General features: G+C 41.5%; 1 protein-coding gene across 1 annotated transcript in view; it reads right to left on the reverse strand.

Moving 5' to 3' along the window:
- CPA6 (carboxypeptidase A6) overlaps window positions 1–10326 on the reverse strand; it is a 78640-nt gene extending 68314 nt beyond the window's left edge. Inside the window, exon 1 of the mRNA XM_057363882.1 lies at window positions 10054–10326. Within this exon, the coding sequence (XP_057219865.1) occupies window positions 10054–10142 (89 nt within the window). The 5' untranslated portion in view covers window positions 10143–10326. The remainder of the gene's footprint in view (window positions 1–10053) is intronic.
- Between the last annotated feature and the right edge of the window lie 6399 nt (window positions 10327–16725).

The raw sequence follows: 16725 nt of genomic DNA on the forward strand, positions 1-16725 counted from the left end.
CCTTCACTCACCATTCCTCTGTGGTGAGTGGATTGGAGAGGTTGCCCCTCATAAAAAAGACACATCAGGTTTAATTCATCCTGAGCACTAGTCTATACTGGCTCCTTACCATGTAGGACAGTAACTTTACTCCACTTTTCCATAATCTCCCAGRGGCTTAAGCTAACCAATCTTTCTATGGTTCTGTACTGTTTTCCCATCTGTTTGTGGRTGACACATGCCAATCATTACAAATTGTCTCACACCTTGGTTAGGCAGGGACAGCCTGTGCTGACTAACCAAATTTTGATGTGCCTTTTTGTCCATCACTCATCATATAGTAAAAAAATGCCAGTTATCTTATGGAGAARAGGTCCCAGGAAGAGGAATGAACATAGGAAAAATAACACTGGTGTGCTGCATGCCACCCACTGGCTCAGGACTAAGAATAGAGGGAGTGGATGCTAGAGAGGGCACTGATGGTTCTGCAGTCTCCAGGTCTATGACACCTGTTAACTTGCTTCTGAACTGCAAAAGCCCCTGAACTCACTGGACACCTACTTTCCAATGTGATACGTATTTTTGGCAGGTGAGTCTAGATGCAAAGCCTTGAAAGAGCAGTTTGTCACTAGTCCTCCCTCACCCCGTTTGAGCCTGAAATACCCATACTTCTGTCTCTGTCTTGGCCCAGAACCACCTGGCAAGAGTAGATCAGCATCTTTGTCATGTGTCTGTCTGACAGAAGTTGATGGAAAAGTCTCTTCACTGAGAGGGTTGTGAAGCATTGAAACAGGCTKCCCAGGGAAGTGGTTGAGTGACCATCCTCAACCATTCAYGGTATTTAAAAGACATGTGGATGTGGTTCTTAGGAACAGTGCAGSACTCTGCAGTGTCAGGTTACCAGCTGGACTCAGTGATCTTTAAGGTCTTTTATGAACTAARTAATTCTATGGTTCTATRATTCTATGACCAGATGATGTTCCTTTGCCTGGGGAGTCTGAGAGAGATGATATTCCAAATGTGCACAGCCCATGGCAAGCAGAGAGGGCTCCTCACAAGACCTGGTCTGGACAGAGGYTCCTGTTTCCTGCTCCTCACAGCTGCTTCAGAGGAAGAACCACCACTCTCTCTCAAGACAACTTTGTCTTGAACAGAAAAAAGCCTTGCAGCAGTGATCAAACTGCATAATTACATACTTCACTGCAGTTAAAATTCCAGGCTAGGCCTCAGGAAATGTATCAGTGCTTATTTTTATGCTGCTGGATAGTGAATACAAAAGATTTTAGCCTTCATACATAAATGCTTTGATTTCCTCTGAAGTCTTTTTGCTGGCCATATTAAAACATGTTTGACTATTTCAAAGCTAAGAGTGCTGCTTCTGGTRAAAGCAAAATAAAAGAACCTCAGCTGAACAAACTGAAGGTGAAACTACTTAATTTTTCACAAAGAAAGTGAATGAATTCRATCTTATGTTCTATTAATGATCTCCATTTACATTTTTTGCCACTGTTGCTACCATGGGTAGACAGATCAGGGGTCCAGCCTGTTGGTAAGGGAGCAGGGTAAGAACATGCTGTGCTGCCCTTGGGTGTGTTTACACTGAATGTTGCTGGTAAGGACACAACCTCACTCTGCAGAGAGATCTGACTTACCAGCCCACACCTGGCGTTGTGCTTGCAYGGTGACTCCTGTTATTTGGTGTAAATTTTGGACAGGTTGTGTTCTTGGCTGTCTATGCTATACATTTGAGAGAGAACCCAAGGTTWATTTCCCTGAAAATATGAAACTGTAATGAGACAAAAAAGGCAGAGCTCTTAACAAAATGTACTTAATTAAATTAAATGTCCTCCCTCCTTTCTTGACATGTAATAGCTACTGTTTGRCTAACAACAACCTATTTAATAAATAAAGGCTGTTTTTCTGTAGGCCTTATCACATCAGTCTTGTTGGTTATGTAAAGAAGGACTCCCAGCTAATGTTAAGAATAACAAAGTCCTTTTGCTTCAAAAACTCACAGTGATGGTTAGTACCAAGCTTAAATTTTTCTTTGGTTTTTCACTTTCAGGTAAATGCTTATTTGAAAATAAGCATCATACTAGTCTCTCTTTGAGTCTGAAACACTCATTTGTGATTGTTCCATTAACATAGATCTGGAGAGGAACCTGGCAGTCAGAACTGACCAAGAAGCCAAATTCTGCTGAGATAAACCCACAATGTGCTCCTTGGAATACACAGCTGGAATTAACTGGTTTCAGACAGCTGTCTCCAGTGCCTATGTGCATAGGGACACTGACAGGCTCAAGGTCCACAGGCAGGTACCAAAAAGACAGACATTCCTSTGCCAGCACAAACACAGAGACTCTGCAGCAGCCAGATCCGAACCTGATAAGCTGTCAATTAGCCACGAGGAAAAAAAGAAAAARWGWWRWWKTGKTTTTTTTTTTGYTCTCAGTGCTCCYRGAACTGTCTTGCTGYAGGCAGAGAAGTKCCAGTCCCCGAGCAGAGGCTGCACATCTGGAAGAACAGAAGCACAACTGACTGCCCTGGCAGCAGGTGGCCTCTAGTGTGGGTTAGCAGGGTTTGGCTGTATGACTGCCCTGCAGCCCAGAGTAGTATCTGGTGGTAATCTCAGTAAGAGTACAGTGGAATAAATCAAAGAGTGCACCAGTTTTTCATCAGGCCGGCTGAAGTAATTTGGAATGGTTTGGGTTGGAAGGAACCTTTAAAAGCCATCTACTTCATAGCCCCCACAGGGAGAGCTTTCACTAGTTCAGGTTGCCCAGAGAGGTGGTAGATGATCCATCTCTGGAAACCTTCAAGGTCAGGCTGGATGGAATTCTGGGCAATCAGAGCTGTTCCAGTACACTTTTCCAGTGTTTTGGTACCGTCAATGTAGATTTCTTTCACCTATCTAGCCTTAACCAGCCCTTTTTTAGTTTAAAACCATTACCCTTTGTCCTATTGCTACAGGTCCTGATAAAAGTTTTTCCCCATCTTCCTTTTAAGTTCCCTTCAAATACTGAAAGGCAGCAATGGGGTTTCCCTGGAGTCATCTCTTCTCCAGACTGAACAACCCCGAAACTCACAGGCTTTCATCACAGGAGAGATGCTCCAGTCCTCTCAAGGGCGATTTTCGTGGCTCTTCTCTGGACTTGCTCCAACAGGTCCATGTTCCCCTTGTGTTGGGGTTCAGGTAGGGTCTCATGACACTGGAGTAGATGGGCAGAATCACCTCCCTGATTGGCTGCCCATACTTCTGTTGGTGCAGTCCAGGATATGACTGGCTTTCTGGGCTGTGAATGCCCAGAATTTATTTTTACTCTCAACTAAAAAGAGMCTCTTTTTTAATCTCTGAGTCAACCACAAGGTTCTGATAACTGTATCATTGCCATTCTGAAGATATTTGAAATACAGTATAAGAAATAGTTTTTCTTAGAATAATTTTACTAAATAAACCCCCTACAAACTCATTTTCAAGGTCCTGCCRTGGTGGTCTCCCCTGTATCGAGACCTTAACTGAGCTGCAGAACATAAAGAAAAGAAAAACTCTTTTGATTTGATGAATTACATCTGTTTTTTTTCCATGGCTGTATATGAGCAATCTAGAACATCTCTTTAGAAAATGCTGGTCTGTGTATACACTTTCTCTTTAAAGCACGCTCTGCTTCAACACCGACATCAAATCAGAACCATTACTTTGAACCTACATGTACACTTATGTGAATGAAGCCCTTAAATCAGAATTATAATTAACTGAAAAAAAATAGAATTGGGCTTAATTGCCTCCAGAATTTTGCTGACTGGGGATTTGTTCCTGAAAATCTGAGACCAGTAAAAGTCCTGTTTTACCCACAGCAGGGTTTTCAGAGAGAGCTCTAATGTATAACTGTAATTATTGGTTCTCATTTTCCAACTAAACCTGCTTATCATAAATAGAACAGAGAGTATGGGTTTCATTTAAAGTYGTTTTCTGCATGAAAAACAATACTGATAACATAAATATGTAAGCTAGGTGGACAGGGGACAGTAACAATGCTGTTTATTTTAACTTATTYTCTATTTTTATTTTTGTGTAGAGAGTTTAACTGCAGAAAATAACAATGCTGTTTATTTTAACTTATTTTCCATTTTTATTTTTGTTTGGAGGGTCAAACTGCAAATAAATTGTTTTAACCTCCCTCCTGAGAGAGGATTCAAWTCATTTTGCCTGAGCAGTAAAAATACTGAATGGTGACCTACACTGCTGTTTTCAGTTTTTAGTGGTWTATGCATGCTCACAGCAGGTTTTGCTTACAGGAGAACTGAAGAGATGCCCAATATTGGATCAATGTAATTGCTTATTYCTTGGCTTTTGAGGGAACATTATGCACACATTGCCCATGTAAATACTGTATTCTACCACAGAAMAGGGTGTATAGTTTCTGTTATGCAAAGAAGTAAAATTAAGGAGAAAATGTAAGTGAAGAGCCATTCTGCCAAACASAGATGACAGAGTTTACCTCCTGGAGATAGTGAGAGATGATAGATGGTGTCCATTCACCTTCAACTGCATACAACAATAAATGCTGCCTACAGCATTTTGACCATGTAAGGCTATTTCAGACATATGAATGATGTTTTTACAGATACTAGAGTTTCAGAAGATGAGACATTGGCATCCTGTTTGTTGTACAGTGTGGGATACAGTCCTATGCAGYGTATGAAATTAAGGGCTCCCTAGAAATTACCAGCAATGTATTCAAGAAAAGCAGATTTTTAGCCTCTCCTTTTCAAATTTGTTCCTTTCAGAACTGCGAGTTTCCTTCTGGACTACAAGGAGGTTCCACTGTCTTTYATGTGAATTGCTCACATATTTTAGATTCCTCTTTTCTTTAAGCAAAAAACCAATATGGACATAATTTACATGGCGTCTGTCCCCTGTTAAGTGCCTGTTAAGTCCTGCACAAAACACTTAGATTTGAGAACTTCATTTTAAGAAGCTTAGGAGTGACTTTGGCAGTGTGAGCTCACAGCAGCAGCATCTGGTGAGTACAGTGTAGAAGTAGGAGCTTTGGAGTTCACTGCAMCCACTACCATTAGCTCTGGGAAAAGCTGTATTTCTTTGCCTGCTTAGTTTCATGAGACAGTAAAGCTGGCATATTCAAAGTGGGTCTAGGTAGATTTTATATGTGAATTCCTAATTTTTAGAACTATCTTTTTCTAAGTACACCTTAGATATATCCCAGGTTGTTTTTTTGTTTTTTTTTTTTTTTTTTTTTTGGAACATAATTGTTGTATTCAACCCTGAACATGAATTTTCTTAGATAATACACTACATTCCAATTTGTTACATACACAATTTTAAAAATGAGGAAAATATAGGTGTTTACCGGAATTGCTTTTACACTTCCAAAAGAATCATTCTTACTGAAAGGCCACAGGTTGCCTATAATGTAGGAAACCTAGGACAAGTTCAGAGCTCCTAAGCATGGGTGCAAACTTTGCCCAAGTCTTGATATTTGATGTCTTCCCTTACTTCCCATGTTTTTTCCCCATCTTTTCACCTGCAGAGGTCAGAAAACACAACACCAGKCAGTGGTGTCCCATAGATAAGTACAGGGACCAGGCTCACACGGTGACACAAACCCACAAATCAGTTTAGACACAGCCATAATTAACTGGAAGCCTCCTTTCCTGGTATGCACTTCACCTGGGTAGTGTGGATGCGTACTGTTGTTCCAATTATTTTAAAAAAGAAAGCAAAAGAGGGAAAGAAAGAGCAACTGAAACACGTCGCATTTCTCACTTATAATGAGGAGGGCAGAGAAGCTTTAAAAGGTAAATTTATCATGCTTGGACACAGAGGAGAAAAATAATCAAAACATGGCAGTATTTTTTTTCCTGTAGAATATAAATATTACTGTGCAAGGGGAATATCAGGTAATGAGAAAACAAATAATTAGAGCTGTGATGTTGGGACAAGAATAGGTAAGCAGTCCCAGAGCTGTTGTGAATTTCACTGATCTGTTCTGGTTTTAGGAATCAGTGATGCTTTGACTACAGAATTATTGGTTATTTGGAAAAAAGGGTTTTTTTCTAGAGAGATCACAGCTTGTCACCTCTTAGAAGCCYCCTGACACCATCCAGAGATGCACTAATTTTGGTTTTCATCTGAATGATATGATTACCTTCCATCTCATGCTGGCAGTGTGCTTTCCAAATGCTTTTTTTGCCAGTTGTGTTCATGACATTTTACTTTGACTTGGGGGTGGGGATAGAGAGCTGAGCAGCATGGAGAAAGAACTTTTTTCACATAGCAGAGCTTTTAGACCATGATTAAAACACTTGGAAAAAATCTGCACAGGGAATAGCACAGGAGGAGTTCCTTTCCACTTCTCAATTGCCTGAGTAACTCATTTTCCTCACACTCCCATGTGTTTTTTCCATGAGACAGAGCAATTGCCARTCATTGTGTGTAAGGTACTGTGGGATCAGAGGTATTTAGTTATGGTATGTGGGGGTATTAATGGGCATTAAAATACCTGAAATTTGCTGAATGCTCTCAGATTTGATATCTGTCCATATCTATGTGAACAGTTGGTTTATGCAATTTTCCGGATGTCATGTCCCAGTAGCTGCAGCACATTATATCTTGGATTACAGAACATTTCTTTACTGTTCTCAGTCTCCTTGCATGACTCCCAACTTATTTTATGTGGTTATTACACAGTAGGCATGTACCACAGCCTTCATCTGACCAAGAGAAATYATAATTATCTGTAGCACTGCAACCCCCTGAAGAATAACATTTTGGAGGAGTTTGATATTTATAAAGATTCCAAATCTTGCCACAAATACCTCAAAGAAAAACTGGACAAGTTATTTCAGCCTTTGCCTACATTTGGTCATTTGCAAGTGAGAGAAGAGGCGAGATGAGAAACACTTCTGAAAAGGCTGTGGAAGAACAAAAAATGGGGAAGAAATCAGAGGTAACATACTGAGGCACCATGTACAGGTGGAGGTAGATGACCTGAAGATCATAGAAGTCATTTTTAAAGAACAAATGAGAGAGATATTTTCTATTCTAAGAAATCTTGACCCGCTAATGGGAAGCCATCTCCTTTGCAGGATTACTAAGAGCTGCATTTGGTAAAAAACCCTCACAAAACTCCATCTGCTCCAGCACACAGYTCCATAAAACCATCAAAAGGTTCCTACTGACTTGTTGCCCCTGTCTGAACTTCTGGTATTGGCCTCCTGAAAAATCCTATTGAATATTCCACTTCCACTCTGTCCAARCTCTGGTGTATGTGTGTGTCTCCCACTTATCCACTTCCCCTGGAACTTCTGTACAGAGCATAGAAATGCAGGAAGGAAAAATGTGTGTGTGAGTATAGTTTAGAATTTGCTGTTGGGTGGCTGATTAGCAGCGTTTTCTAGAGAGCTCCTCTTGAGTTCCTTCAGGCACAAGAGCACAGGGGMAGCTTGAACTCCTGCACATTGTGCGAGGCAGAAAGCAAACACAACTGTCCCTGCATCTTTCCAAGGGTTCGGTGGGTCCTTCTTCCTCTTTGCTGAGACTCTCCAGCTATTTGCTGACTTCTCAAAGGTGTCTGGAAAACATTTGCTTAAAAATGTATCCATGTGGCATACCTGGCCTGCTCTGACACAATTTGGAGAAACATGTGCAGTGCTGATTGTCTTTGGTCTGACTCCTCAACTAAAGATTTACAATTGCATGTGCCTCCTGGTGCTGACCTAAGTTTATGAAAAATGTTTCCWTTACTTTTTTTTKTTCTTTTTTYTCTMTCACTCTTTTGCCCTAATTATACTTCTGCCTTTCCCCTTTATGGTACAGCTCCTGACACAATAGAAGTGGCTAGGATTCACAGATGCTTATTGGCATGAGAAAGAAGTCAGTTTTTGGGGACACCCCTTTTAAGGGTAAGCATTAGCAAACTATTCACCTCCTAATTGTCTTTCTCAAAAAAAAACCTACCGAATTTTTTCCCCTTGAATAACAGACAGGTTTAATAGTAATGGCAGCACTTGCTCAACTGTTTCTAACCAATGGCACACACAGAAGAAATTAAATGGTCCTGCCCAGGACACTGGGATGATGACAGATGAACAAAATATATTCATAGGTCTGTAGAAACCTTCATCTCATTTCAAATTACCTTTCCATCATCTTTTATTGACACAAATAATGCCAGGATAGTAGAAATGGAAAATATTAGCAGGTTGGGAAAAATATTAGCTTGTTTTTCCAGTTTGTGTTACACATGTGGTACACATTCTGGTTTCTGTTTCAAATGTTGMCCACATTTTCAGCAAGGCTTGGAAATGCATCTTGGCCCCCTACTACAACTGCATATTGACTGAGAGTTTTTATAATTAATTCTAGCTTAGTTTTTTGTTGTTGTTGTTGTTGTTTTCTGGTTGGTTTGTTTTTTGTTTTTTTTTTTTTGAGCAGTGGTTTTCTTGCCCAACTTCTGGAAGCTAATGAGAAGTGTCATTTTTTTTTGGACTAGAGTCCAAAAGCTTTAAGAGGAAAAGCTTCTAAAACAGGGATTAACAAAGGAGAGTTTGGGTGGGTCTTTCACATGTCGCTTTGGGGATATGAAATTTTGAAACAAAAAAAWAAWWTTAAAAACTTTGAACAAAATTAYRAAATTGTTGGGTTACGYAAATGAGCAGAGGTACATTTGGATTTTTATGCATATTATTCTATTTGAACCAACCTGATCACAGTTGATGATGTCACATAAACCCAGAGGATAGTAAAATGCGTATTTTGACACTTCACACATCAATTAGTCGATAACTCATACAATTAATATTTAGAAAAAGTTAAGCACCAGCACTGACAATGTGTTATTCATCTCAATGTCATCTGGAAACAAAYTGAATGCAATCTTGAATTTTAAAAAACCCAAGTTCATGGAGATCATGCTTGTGCCATGGGCTCCAGAGAGAACAGTACTGTTGCACAAAACTTGCAGCAGGACCCTGCCTTTAGAGAACAGTTTACTTTTCTGTCCCGCTGCTCCCTGGCACTGTCAGGAGGAATCCTGACTGTGGTGGCCTGTTTGATTTCACGGTGCAGACAGATACTGGACACGAGGAACTGAACAGAGRTGGGGAAACAGCTGTCAAGTGTTTAACTATTTTCTATCACTAATAGCGACCCAGGGTGAATGGCTTCATATCACATTACCAAATCCTTGAAGCTTAGGGAATGTTTTTTTTAAACTTCRTTTTAGTAGGGGAATTTCTATGCCTGGCTTGGCTACGCCAACAAAATAAAAAGAATAAGATAGCTCTTACTTTCACAGAGGGGTGTGCTTATCCTGACGAATATGCTGGTCACTTTGAAAGAATTTTGTACTGTATATTGGCACATGCCACTGGCTTCTAACGCTGCTGTATTTGACTGCTTTTTCATTTGCATCTGCTACTGTGTTAAATACTTGCTAAAAACAAAGTCTTTAAACTGGGCAAARAACATCTACTTTGGAGGCAAAGCCKAGCAATGATTCCACAATTTGCCTTTTACTACTACTTAGTTCAATCTTTCCCTTTCTAACACCAATTTGAAATCCCGTTGAAAAAAGAGAAAAGCCTAGTTTGAAATACATGAGAAAATTCTAGTCTTCACTTGCTTACAGTAGAGTTCCCTTCTTGCTTGAACTTATGATTCACTAGTGTGACTGCACACTGATCAACTTTTAAAAACAATTTTAAATTCCACTACAATTGCATCCTAAAGAAAAATATAAATATTCATTCATTTCAGAACACGGTGGAGCCTCAAAACCTTTCTTTYCCCTCACTGTATAATCACAATTTTTTTTTTCTACAAGGACGCTAAAACTTTTTTTCTTTTTCCCAGTGTAGTAGCATCCTTTCTTTCGCTTGCAGAGACTCGCAACACCTCTTTCAAGAACAACACACTACAAGTGCCAGCAAACAAGCGCACAGCCAGGTCGGCGGCGGGAGGGATGCCCGAACACGCAGCCACCGGCGAGCTCCGGCCAGCGGAGCGGAGGGARCGCGGCCGCGGAGCCCCGGGAGGAGCGGAGCCGGACTTACCCGGAGTAGCGGCCGCGGTGGCCGCGGAGCGGTAGCGCAGCCTGGAGGCAGAGCAGACAAAGGGGCAGGAGGAGCCCGCGGAGCGGCATCGTGAGGGCACCGCCACCCCCTCACCGCCACCGCCGCCGCGCCCGCCTCAGGTGGCGGCGCACACAAAGCCGCGGCTGCGGCCGAGCCCGGGACCAGCGGGGTGCTCGGAGGTGTCGCTGGTCGCCGGCGGCGAGGGCAGAAAGCCGGGGGAAGACRCCCGTCGGCAGCAGCCCCGCCGCGGCTGGGAACAGGAACGGCGACGGGACGGGACGGGGACGGCACTGGGCGGGGGAGGCGCCCGCCCGCCCGTGGGGAGGGCCGGGGGTGCGGGGGGTGCGCGGCCCCGCCAACGCCCTGGCCCGGGGGGAGCCGGGGGGGAGCCGGGGGGAGCCGGGGGCTGGCTGGGGCCGGGNCCGCCCGTGGGGAGGGCCGGGGGTGCGGGGGGTGCGCGGCCCCGCCAACGCCCTGGCCCGGGGGGAGCCCGGGGGGAGCCCGGGGGAGCCGGGGGCTGGCTGGGGCCGGGCGGTGGCGAGCAGCCGTCGGGGCTGGCTGGCCAGGGGTGCGGCGGGTGAGCTGCGGCTGCAGGTGCTGCGGACGGGCAGCCGGCCAAGGCCGCTTAACGCGCCGTCAGTGGCGGCGGGGGATTATCGATGGGGTTTGCCCGGCTGGGCAAGAGCTGAGGCTGATGAGGGGTCAGTGATATATTTCCATGAAACAAAAAGTGGTAGAGAGTCCATTAGGAACCATTAAAGGACCAGAAAGCGGGATTTCAAGTTACCAGTGTGGTCAAAAGTCGTGTGTCTGGGTTCTTCCACTGAGAATGGAAGGGAGACTGATACAAAACAATGAAATAAAAGAGCAGCATCTTTTAAAACTGGGGATTTACCGTCTCTTCCACACCAGTGAGGATGAAAGATCCATGCAAAGATAAATTGGAGCACTGAGAAAGGAAAATGGGAACAATTTTGCTGCAAATAATTGTACTTTATAGAAAACACGTGGAATACTTGTTAAAGAAARTGTAGGTAAAAATATGCCAATATGGAAAAAATGGATAGCCCCTTTGATACCTTTATGCTGAATTTACTAAAGAGGATCAAAAGTATTTCAAACCCAACTGACTCTCAGCCTCTCTGGGAGCAAAAAGAATGAGTGGGCTGTAGACAAATAAAACCAGCTGATGTTAGGACGTGTGAGAACTACTGTAAATCCCTGTTAATGTTTCAGAAACACAGGGAGCCTTTTGAAAAAGGACTGTATTAAAACACACACACTTTGTATTCTCTGGCTGAAAGGCAAACAAGCATTTTCTTTTGTCTCTTTTTCATACTGGCACCAAATCTGACACTAGATGTGTGATAAAGTCTGGAGGTGGACAAGACTTTGTCCAAGGCAGGATTATTCCCTTCTGTCTGGTTATTGATGTTCTCTCCTTTGAGGTTCCCATCCCCCCATAACATGCCCCACTTAAAATCTCAAATTTGTTTCTGGTGAGAATATGCAGAGGTGAATGTGTGTGTGTGTGTGTGCTGTACATCTCTTGTTGAACACAGTTTCCATTAACTACAGGCAAGCCCCCAAATCTGWTCTGTGAATCTTCAGTCTTACAATAAATGCAACTTCAACTTTACCAACATCTRTTTAATAAAAGCTCTACTCTCTGTTCAGAAGTGAAAGTTGAGCAGGTAAAGTTGAGCAACTGACTTTTGAAGGGCATGAGTATGATATTAAAGCAAAATCCACTGCTTTACTACACATTTACTTTTCTTACTGTGTATCCTTRTAGTGCATCAGGTAATACACTAATTTATTTAAATGTTTGGCTTTTATTCTAAAGTATTCGCTTTCAGGGTGAAAACCTGGCTCTATTTGAGTTAATAAGAATTTTACTTTTGGCACATGTTTATAAAATAGTTTGGCTATTATTCTAAAAATTTTGCTTTCAAGAAGAAAACTTGTCTCCATTTGAGTTAGYGAGAATGCATTATGGGCTTCTGTGGCTCTAGGTTTCAAGTCTTAAATCTTGCCTTTCTGCAACATTCCCTGAAAGTAAAATGCAYGAAAGTATGAGCTAGAAAGGGAATTCAAGCACCACTAACAAATAGTGAAGGAAAGTAACACAATGGGGAGTAAATACAGAAAAAAGAGAAGTTGTTGCTACCTTTGTTATTATGTACTACTTCTAGCAGTTTAAAATACATTTAAAATACATTTAAAATATAATTTTAAAACATGCTTTTAGAGCTGTGGAGAAGATGGAGAAAGAAATAGCTCAAAAGTACCAAAAAGGGCTTTATAACAGAGGTAGGGATAGTGAGGCTCATACAGGTCCATTGGTGTCTCTTTGATCCATCAGTTTAAACTGTGCTCTTACAGGGCTTACAGGAGGGAGGGCTGGAGCTCTGTCCTACWGGCAGCTGGGAAAGGATTAAAACACCGTAGTCAAGCCTGCAAGTTACACRTGTGGTGAGTCTACTTTCCTGATAAGATGGGGCTATCAAACTTGCACCCAGCTAATCAGAGGATTTGAGACAAAGCAAATCAGTTTCTTTTCCTTCTCAGAACAGAARAGAGAAATTACCAGCACCAAGGGCAGCTTGGTAATGATAAGAACTTCTGATGGAACAGAAGACAGCAGACTGAGATATGGTTTCCCTCTTCATGAATCAAGTTGTGGGGTTTATCACAGCGTCCTACACTTTACAAAAAAACACAGGCTGCTGAAACAGAGGCAATTCTACACAGGGTGGAAACAAGAAAGATTTCATTTAAAGTGAGTGGGCAGGCAGCCTACGTTTGGAACCTTGACTTTAGAACATGCCATTTATTGGGAAGAGCAGGAAAAGGGCATTAGCTTCTTGTAAGCATGTTTTGTACCTTTGAGTTGTCTCAATTCTCACCTTCATGAGGAGGTTGCACTGGCTCAAATAAGCGATCCTTGCTGCACATTGCTTACACATAACAGTTCAGGAACAGGAGTTTAGAAAAGGTTTACATTTACTAGTTTAAATCATACCCATTAATGAAATACTAGACTAAGTGGGTTCATGCTGGCATTTCTCTGCTATAACTCATTAAAAAAGATTGAAGTTGATTGAGTGCAATGTCCTTTTCAAGATCTGGTCTCCATTTCTTTTAACTCCCACAGAGACCTTGTCAGATGAAGGACAGTGAAAGTGTCTTTAGAAGGGATGAATTTTGCAATTAAGAATCTTGACATTCCRTCTTCAACTTGCTTTGGGATGCTGCATTACCGTAACTGAATGATTTTATTTGAATTTGTGTCAATGGCACTGAACTTTTATAAAATGGTTAAATTAAGTAAAAGAATGGAACTATTGCACTTTGAGAATTTCTGTCTTCTGCTATAATTCTGTTATTCTGCAGGAGGACATGAATATAGGTTAAATATTCTTTAATGTTTTATAGAATTGAGAGACATTTAAAWATGGGTATACTTTAGAAGCAGCTAAAGGAAAATAAATGCATAATAGATAATTCATCAACAAATAAACCCTCCATAGAAGCCTTTAGGAACTATAGTGATAGATAATATCAGAGCACAATATCAGAAACCTGATGAATCCATTTCTTAGTACAGTTTTAGCCCTGGAAATATATATTCCCTGCTATACTTTCATTCATAGTTTTCTTTAGGTGTATATAATTCTTTCTTGGAACTAACCATGGGAGAAAAAAATCCTTAAAGKCTCTGCAGGAGGCACTATTGTGAAGGAAAGCTTGTTCTGTCTTGAGATTCTGCCTTAAGACACGTGGCAATTCGGTTTCAATCTTTTGGCCAAATGTTCAGAAAAAAAAAACATTGCTCATGACAAATGAGAGGTGTATGTATAAATGAGTGGTATATAACTGGATAAACAAATTGCATTGCATGTAGACTTTGTCTCACAACACATGTAAAGAAACAACACAAAAATATTCCTATATCTGAACTTACAGAGTTTTATTTGGGTGAAAATGCAGCCTTTTATTAGGCAAGGGATTTCTCTGTCCTTTCTGTTCTGCTGAAAATTTCATGCTGGGGAAATATGAGGATGGCAATTTAGAGATTTCTTGTGCCTCCTACACAAATCATGTGTATTTACTTTCTGTACAAGTGATTTGTGTGTAGTAACACATTGCACTTGCATTGCACATTTCTCCATCCTTCTCTGAATTTCTGTACCACACAATAAAGATCTCAGCCTTCCTCCAACTTGGTGTAACCACTAGTTTGGAGTTGTTTTGCAGGTGAACATACTAAGAATTGTGGAGGCTGAATAATTTGTCCCAAGAGTAAGAGCAAATCTTTGGCAACTTTAAGTATAGCATTTGGATTTAATGACAATTACCATTCAAACATATGGAATTTGTGAATTTGTATTAGATTATACTTCTGATTAAAAAGGCAAACGTTTTAGTTCCCAGAGTCTCAAACTTGTCTGGGTGTATTTGGTCTTAAATATGGTCTCACTTCTTTTGCTCCGAGGGTAGTGACATATTCCCAATGAAAGATTTTGTGTCATAGAATCATTGAGRTTGGAAAAGACCTCTAAGAYRAACGAGTCCAACTATTAACCAAGYACTGCCAACTCCATTGTATGTTCAGTATCTAGTTTAAAAATTATTTAAATTTTATTTGCAGTCACTGGAGACCCAGCAATACCTTTTTACAATGTTGAGAAGAAAAAAAAGGATAACGATGTTTACTTTGRAACACTGCTAGAGATCTTCTGAATCAGCACTGCTCTATAGCAGCTACTGCCCACAAAAGATGGCAGGTGCCCAATTTTTATTTATAACAATTGGCATTTTTCATATATACATGTGTGAAAACATTGAGAAGGAAAAGGTACKTCTGAAAGAGTGTGTTCAGTCCAATGGTGGTGTGTGTGACTCCCCAGAAAACTCCTGGCTGCAGACATTCTGCAGTGAACTATTATTGTGTCTTCTGGGAGGAAAGGGAACATTGCGCAGAAAATCGTACTGGAGGTAGGTGAAGCAGAAACTACCAAGTTGTTAATTTATCTGTCAGCTGCACTGGCATGAAAAGCATCTTTCCTCCTCCTCTCTTTCTCACCCTTAACATTGCCTCATAATTATCAGGTCATTTTACCATCTGTGCCTGGAATGATATTTTGATTGTCCTCCTTCAAATTCAGATGCCTCAATAGCTTGAAACTATATAATTAGGTAGCATGCACTTCAGAGCTTTATGCAACTTGAATGCTGAAAAATGCTGAAAAGAAAATGCTGGAAAATATGAATGGTGACAAATACTGCTATTACAGAATTCTGTCAGTCCTGAAACATTAAAAAGCCAAGGAATGCAAACATCTTTGGGTCTTACAAGYGGGCAACACCACAGCGAGAATGTACCACCTGTGCGTCAGCACTTCCTGAGAAAAGTTTATCAAACTTTTGGGTTTAAAAACCAGTGGGTGCATGGGAGCTGGGCTGTGAGAGGGAGTTATTTCAGTTGGGAAATAGGGAACTGCCAGAGCCCTGAGGGCATTGCTGGCCCTGCCTGCACYTGCCCAGGCTCCCCAGCCCTGCCCACAGCCCAGGGCTCATGTCAGCCTCTGCCCCAGTGATGCCACAGCAGAGCTGGTCTCCAGCTCCCCACAGCCCTTCCCAGCCATGGGCCCCAACAGCCAGCCCCACATCCTCGACTGGGCTTACCTGAGAGGCCCTAATGCTCCCAGAGCCCATAGAGAGCTGCCTTTTCCTGCTCCCTGCAATGACATGTCTGTTTATCCTCTCCAGCTTGGTGGCTGACACAGTGAAGGCACACATAACATGGCAGCTCAAGCCAGAGGCTACAAAGCCAGGAGAGGCAGGGTGGCAGGAGCTTGSAGGTACCAGAAATTGCACTGTAGCCATAAATATGGAAATACAACGCCAAAAAATAATCTGAACTCAACCCCCCCCCCCCATTTGTGATTAACATCCCACTTGAATTTTACAGTCACTGAATTATTTTGACCAATATTCTTGACAAGAATATTCTTGACTTGACAAGAGCTGACTGTACAAAACTGTGATTCAGAAAAGAAGTTTATCATGATAATTTCATAATTCCATAATTTCATCACCTGCTGGAAGCTGTGTGATCCAGATATTTTCACTGAAAGATCATCTGTTATAATCYTCTGTTGGGGAGCCCTCCCTTTAAATGTGATCCTTTAAACATATCTATTTAATTAAAAAAATTTAAAGAACAACCTGTAAAACTATGTTTAAAAGTTTATAAAGAGTTACTGTTTACTATGGAAAATGGTTTGTCTAAAGAAAGAAAAACTTGCTGGAGATGTCTGTTAATGTTTTCATCCATGGCACGTCAAGCACTGTTTTCTCCTGACATCCATGTTGRTAATGCTGTTTCACAGACCATGGCAGTGCAGGAAGGACCTATGCTGCAGAACATTTTTGATTACAGTTCAGCTTTTTGTCATTGGTAGGAAGAGTTATCTGAACATGGTCAGTACACGATCTGAATGCAGGATGTCCTTTTCTTCATTTGAACAAGCACCCAGCCTGTAGTCTTCATCACTCATTGCTCTCTTAAACATGGTGGTTTCAGGCATGACAGCAGTGGTTGAGACACAGATGTGCAATTTTTTTTTTGCTTTATTTTTCCTT

Source organism: Malurus melanocephalus, unplaced genomic scaffold (assembly GCF_030028575.1).
Source record: "Malurus melanocephalus ecotype Western Australia unplaced genomic scaffold, MMel_1.1 scaffold_32, whole genome shotgun sequence".
Lineage (NCBI taxonomy): Eukaryota > Metazoa > Chordata > Aves > Passeriformes > Maluridae > Malurus > Malurus melanocephalus.